General features: G+C 48.9%; 1 protein-coding gene across 1 annotated transcript; it reads right to left on the bottom strand.

Annotated features, from left to right (window-relative positions):
- Window positions 1-618: 618 nt before the first annotated feature.
- Window positions 619-6,319, bottom strand: Bhlhe40 (basic helix-loop-helix family, member e40). The gene is made up of 5 exons (NM_053328.2): window positions 5,921-6,319; window positions 5,683-5,752; window positions 5,297-5,404; window positions 4,269-4,392; window positions 619-2,293 (listed from the first exon to the last, which is right to left on the bottom strand). The coding sequence occupies exons 1-5, from the start codon at window positions 5,998-6,000 to the stop codon at window positions 1,440-1,442; spliced, it is 1,236 nt and encodes a 411-aa protein (NP_445780.2). The 5' UTR covers window positions 6,001-6,319; the 3' UTR covers window positions 619-1,439.
- Window positions 6,320-6,656: the final 337 nt, after the last annotated feature.

The raw sequence follows: 6,656 nt of genomic DNA, 5'->3' as shown, positions 1-6,656 counted from the left end.
AAGCTTATTTTATTAAGTCTTTTTAAAACAACTACTTAACATTTACTTAGATAAAAATATTTACAATTTCACACCTTCAGGAAGGCTCCAAAATATAAACACTGTAACCTCTCCTCTCCCTAGAGAAAAAAAATTATTCTCTTCAAAAACAGAAATACATTCATTTTTTTCCTCACTGTGTAGATCAAGTAATTATACAAATAGACATCTGAAACATTTTCCTTTGTCATATATTTATATAATATATATTTATAACAGCTTTACAAATAAAGGCAACAACTTTTATGCCCAAATAAAACTGGGAGAAGTTAAACACAAGCATAGTGCACTTCGAAAAAGCTGGTGCAGGGCTGGCAGAGCAAGTCAGGGAAACAAGGACTCTGAATCAGAAATCAAACTTCCTTAAAGGAGCCAGAATCCTCTTTAGCAATAAGGATACTCCATATGCCGCTGGATAAGAGGAATTAGCCTACAGAAAGGATCCTGGGGTGCCAAGGCTCTGCTAGGCCTTTGAGAAGCTAAGCTTGCTTCAAAGCTTTAAGATAGACTTAAAATCCGTGTCTAGCTGTGCAGTAAGTAAGCAATCGATTACTTAGCTTTGTGTACTTTGGGATGTTTGGGGCATCTCTGAGACCCTCCTTTGGTTCCTTGGAAAGCATGCCGTAGAAATGAGAGCTAAAAAAAAAAAAAAAAAAAAAACAGGTGCCACAGACCTGGGTCTGGTTCACCGTGATTCCATAACAGCTCGGCTTGTACAAAGGGGACCATTTTCGGTTCCGTAGTAAGCTAGTCACAAAAGCCTGAATTAAGGAACTGTACTCATTGTCTTTATTCATCAGAGGCAGGGTTGGGGGAAGAGACCTGCGGAAATTTGCCCAAACCACTACCGAGACATGCCAGTGTTGGCTACCTCACCACCTTAGCAGAAAGCTCAGTCTGACCACTGTCAGTCTGCTGTGAGTCACCTCCACAATAAAGGAGAAGGGTGGGGTCCTAACAGCTGGCTGTGAGCTGTGCTCTGGAAAGCCCTCTTTTGAAAGTACCTTTTCTCAAAGCCACAGACAGACCTATGTCCCAAACTGGAGTGACTCACAGATCAAGCCTTTGAAGCATATGAAAATCCAACTGATTTGTATCAAAGGGGGCTCTTCTCTGGGTAGGGAAAAGCCCAGAGATGTGCTATAGACCTCTTGTCATCTGATGTCAGGCCATCCTTCTCACATCTTCCCTGTGTCAGAAGGAACTTAATGTCCTACATCTATAAACACACATACAAGCACACGCACGCGCACTCACACACTCACTCTCACACACATTCTGAATCTTCTCTGTGGGTCTGCATGGTGGGCCGATCTCTCTGCACTCACAGAAACCTTTTGTGGTCTTGGAATTAGTGGGGAAAGGAAAAGCAAAGCAGCAGGAGATTCGCCCTCAAGAGTTTAGTCTTTGGTTTCTAAGTTTAAAGGAGGGATCTGCTTCAGGGCCTGGAGCAAGGCTGAAGAGTCAAGGGACGAATGTGCCAAGGGAGAAGGGAGTCTCTGGGGCAGGAGCAAGGGAGTTGGGATCTTGTCTGGGTTCATGAAGCTGGAGAGGGCTGCTGCTGAGGTGTTGAGGCCTGGGTATAACAGTGGCACAGAGGTCGGATACCAGCATTTCTCCAGCATAGGCAGATAGGCAGTGGCCGATGGTGGGATGAGATAGAAGGGCAGGCAAAAGGGAGGCTGATGTGGGTGAGGCCCAAGAAATGGGGAACCCATCAGGTCACTGCCCACGAAGTGGCCTTCCTCATCTGAGAGCTGCATTCGGCTCTTTTTGGTGGGGGGCTCTTCAGATTCTTGCTTAATTGTGCTGACGCGTTCTCCCACGGTGAACCTGCGTCCGTGATCGCTCTTGAAGTAGGGTTGCTCACTGCGCAAGTCACCCTTCTCCAATTCGCCTCCGTAGCCACTGTCTGTGTCCGTGTCACTACCACTCTGCTCCCCGCCCGAGGGAGCAAAAGTCCTCTGGATGACTGGCACACAGTTTTTCCCAGGGCCTTCTGATCCCTTGGCTAGGAAGCTGGGCTTCTCTTTGAAGTCCACGGGTTTGGGAGCTGAGTCCAATGGTTTCCTGGAAGCACTACCCTGCAGGAGTTCAGAGACCACACGGTGGAGATGAGTGACAAGCTGGGAAGACTTCAGGTCCCTAGTGTTTTCATGCTTGGCCAGGTACTGAAGTACCTCCCGGGCACAGGTCTGGAAACCGGAGCAGAACATTTCTTGTCCTGCCTCAATATTTCTTCCCGACAGATCACCTGGAGAAAAAGACGCAGAAAGAAGGGTTTTAGAAGGCTGGGTTGTAGGTAAGTCTAGGACTTTCTTCTTGTCTCTTTTCAAACTGTCGGTCAATTTGCATTTCTAAACTCCAAAAGTCTATGCCTAGAGTCTATGCGGAGAAGTGTAAAAAGTAAAACAAACATATCCCGACCACTTAGAGACAGGTTTTTTTTTTTTCTTTTTAATGCTTGGGTTTTGACATTAAGTACAAGAGAGTATCGCTATGTTACACATACTCCACTGTCCCAAATAGGATTTTTTTTATGTCTGTATAGTGTCCCAGAGAAGTCGACTGAATTACTCTTGATGAGCTTGATATATAATACCTACAAGTTTTTCTTGTAACACAAAAAGGAACATGCTACTGTGTTTAAAAGTCCAACAGTCGGGGCTGGGGACTTAGCTCAGTGGTAGAGCGCTTACCTAGGAAGCGCAAGGCCCTGGGTTCGGTCCCCAGCTCCGAAAAAAAGAACCAAAAAAAAAAAAAAAAGTCCAACAGTCACACTTATTTTTTTTTTTTTTCTAAATAAAGCAGTCTCTCGTTCTAGCCTGGATTGACACTGAGCTTACTCAGCAAGCCAAGCTGGCCTTGAACTCGTAGTGAGCCCATCTTAACTTTCAGACTGCAGGGGCTACAGGTCTGAGCCACCACACCCATCTCCAGTAAGTTAGTATAGCCACAGTCTCTCGGAAGCAGGGAGCCAGACACTCATAAAGTGGAACAATAGAGAAACAATACCACCGAAAAAAGACCACTGTCTCCCCTGGCCCCTTTTTTGTACAGATAGCGTCTCCCTATTTAGTCTTAGATGGCTTGGAATTCCCTAGGCAAAACTGGCTGGCCATAAATTTAAGGGGCTTTGTCTGCCTCCCAAGTATGGGATTACAGGCATGCACCGCCGTGCCTACAGTCGTCATAGCTCACACCTGTAATCCCACCGACCTGGGAGGCTGAGACTGGCAGGTTACTTCAGAGCTTTAGGAAAGCCAAAAAAACAGATCAACAACCAAAAAGCAAACAAAAAAACAAAAAAAAAACAAACAAAACAAAAAAACAATACCTAAAACCAGTAACTCCGGCACCACACAAAGACTTAACCTATTAATCAAATAGGTGCATTTCCCCTGTGCATTCTAACTAGGCTCTTTATTTGTAAGTCTTTCCCATATACTGTAGCTCTGACTCCCCTAGAGATCAGTCCTGATCAACTTTCTATTTTTAGTAGGAAAACTGGCAGGCATGCTGGCTCGGTTTGGTTTTTGTTTGTGATTCTTGTACTAGCCTTGGACGGAACAGAAGAATGCCTGAGGGGTAGGTGTTAGGATTCCCCCTGGTCTGTACTGTATGATCTAGAAGGGAGAAGGGGGAGGTTAGAAGGTGCCCCTGATTCTCTGAAACTCAGGATAAATGAATGATGAAACCAGTGGTTTCATTGGATTGTGCAATTTGCCAAGATACCTAGTGGCTATTCAGGGAACCACAATGAAATGCAGGCAAGAAAAAAAAAAAAAAAAAAAAAAAAAGCCTGCTGTCATCCTGCCAAGACTGCATCCCACATCCAAAGACAAGGAAGCAAAGGGACAGGAAAACACTAGGGGCAGACCCGTGTTCTGCTCACCCATGAATGAGGGCTCAGCAGACCAACTGTAAAAACACCCACAATGCAAATTATCGATGCCTTGGCATTTTAAAGGGGGATGGGGAAGTCTCCCAGAACCGAGACACTCTCGGGCCAAAATGTCACAGGAACATTTCATCACTGGGCTAATAAGTACTCATTCCAGGTGGTGCACAGCAGCATTCCGTATGGGAAAGTATGACCTTTTAGGAAAGAATCAGAAAAGCATCTCCCCCAGTGAATGTGCAAAGGAGATGGTAGCTCAGAGTCAGGAGCCACAGCCAGCCCTCCGGGCTCGATCTGTGCTGAGACACTAATCAGGCCAGGCACTCACCAGCTTGTAAACCGCTCTGCAGGGCCATGATTTTCTGCTGCTGCTGATCAATTAGGTTTGTCAATGCTTTCACGTGCTTCAGCGTCAGCTCGAGAACCACTGCTTTCTCCAAGTGACCCAAAGTCTGAGGAAACAAAAAAAAGGGAGCTTCCGTCACCTGTGAGGTCAGTGAAGTCCCTTCTGACACACACTATTTGTTATGAGAATTGGGTGTAGACAACGAGATAGGAAGAGCTTTTCCTGCCCCACTAAATTTAAAGTTTGCAGATGTGTTAACATATCCATATAACGATCAAAGGCTTAAAAAAAGTCAAACATGTGTTGCCTATCTTTGGAGGCATTTTGGTAGCTGTTACAGTCTCGGGAGTGAGCTGACAGATATATTTCTCCAGCAGCTGCCCTGACCTTAACTCAGGGGACTCCGGAGATAACATTTCCCTGCTGTGGTGTCAACTCAGGGAGGGATGTCTACTGTGTCTGGCAACCAAACGGCTTTCCCAGTGTGCTGAATTTTTTTTTTACACATCCCCCCCCCCCCCAAACACCCGTTCAGGACTTCCAGTCATGCAGGCTTTTCGTCTTCCTTTCCAAACACTTTTCCCGAAGGAAAATCCAGAAAGCTTTCGGTTACCAGTAAAGATGATGATGAAAAGAAAAGGCACACATTAAATAAAGTAGGTCCTCTCGTGGATGGTAAGAGGACAAGGAGAAGGGCATAATTTTTTAATCTCACGGTTTGTTCCTTTTAAGTTAAGGGAGACTACGAGGTGGTGAGAAAGAAAAAAAAATACCAAAAGGAAGCTGTGCTAGTGTTGGAGCCAACTTAAAGAGGCCCCAGATGGTTCTGGTTCTGCCTCTGCCTGGAAGTCCTGGGTCTGGGTCTGGGTTCCCTCCAAACCAGAACTACTAGGAGCTTTGATCCGCCCGTCTAGCCTGCAGTTCCCGTTGACGCCTGCAGGCGGCGGGTGACCCCCACCCGCCCTCTGGGCAGAAGAACTGGGTTGGAGCGCAGCCAGGTTCTCACTTACAGTAAGTTTGAGATGTTCGGGTAGGAGATCCTTCAGCTGGGCAATGCACTCGTTAATCCGGTCACGTCTCTTTTTCTCAATCAACCGGTGCGGCAATTTGTAAGTTTCCTGCAAGGAATAAATGGAAGCAGTGGGTGCCTGAGAAAGGGAACACGAAGCTTCCTCCCTTCCTCCCCACCCAGCACCAGAGGGAAAAAAATTCTGCGAGGGCGCAGAGACGCACCGAGGATCACCTTCTCTGCCCCTTCTTTCCCAAGTCACTCACTTGTGACAATAAGCTCATCACATCCCGAAACCCCCAGCCAACCTTCAAACAAGCAAACTTTTCCTTGGAAACTCAGCGCACGCGAGAGGCTAAGGAACGGGGTCCCCAGGGATGCACCTACCTTGCTGTCCTCGCTCCGTTTTATTCCCCGCCTGGACTTGTACACTTGGTACATGTGGGCAAAATCCATCCTGCAGGGAGAAAGGCCAGAAAGAGCCGTGACTCCCAAGTGCGTACTGGCTGCAGAAGTCCTACAGATGCAAGAAGCCCCCTATATGCCCAGAGATGCCCCAAGTTGAGAGTGGTATGGAAGACACGGTGAGGAGCGGAGACTTGAAGGGATCACAGCGCACACTTACCCTGACAGGTCTCCGTGCTCCAGCCCTGGCGTTTTGGGCAGGCAGGTAGGAGGTGGTTGCGCGCTGGGGATCCGCTCCATGATGCGGCGAGCAGGGGCCACTGTGCGCTCCTGTCTGCACTTAGCAGAGAGTCTGAGAGAGGACTGCCCTGGAAGGGAGGATCCGAGGGTCTCAAGGGGTATGTTCCTATGAGCTAGCCTGAGCTTCTTGCAATGCGCTGGGCTGCCAGGAGCTGCGGCTTTGAGGTGTCGCTTCAGTTGGGGGCGTGCATGACCGGGTGTCCCCCACGGCTTCTGGCTCCCGCTCTGCACACAGACTGGCGGTGTGTGCTCGCTGCGCTGTCTGCGCCGTGCGAGCCAAGTGAATGAGAAGTGGGGCGGGTGGAGAGGCGGGAGGGAAAGGGGGGGTTGCTTAGGGCGGAGCGGGGGGGGGGGCGGTGGTTGCTGGAGGGGACGAGCCGAGGAGTAAGGAGAGGCTGCGGGCTGGGTTAAATGGGAGCGAGTGGGTGGGTAGAAGCTACGTGTTCTACCCTGTGACTCCAAGCACGTCTGGCCGCTGCCGGGGAGGGAAGGAGCGACCTGCCCGCCCTCCCCCGGCTTCATCACATGAGTCTCACGTGTTGGACAACGCTCTGGCGGCTGCAAAGTGCCCCCCCTCCCCGCCGCCCCAAACCTCGGGCCCCAGGTGTCTGCGGCTGCGGCCTCCTTTCCCCGAAAGAGGGGGTGGCAGCGCAGCC

The sequence above is a fragment of the Rattus norvegicus genome, chromosome 4, assembly GCF_036323735.1.
Source record: "Rattus norvegicus strain BN/NHsdMcwi chromosome 4, GRCr8, whole genome shotgun sequence".
Lineage (NCBI taxonomy): Eukaryota > Metazoa > Chordata > Mammalia > Rodentia > Muridae > Rattus > Rattus norvegicus.
Note: the sequence above shows the minus strand (reverse complement) of the source record. Positions and strands in the feature narration are given on the sequence as shown.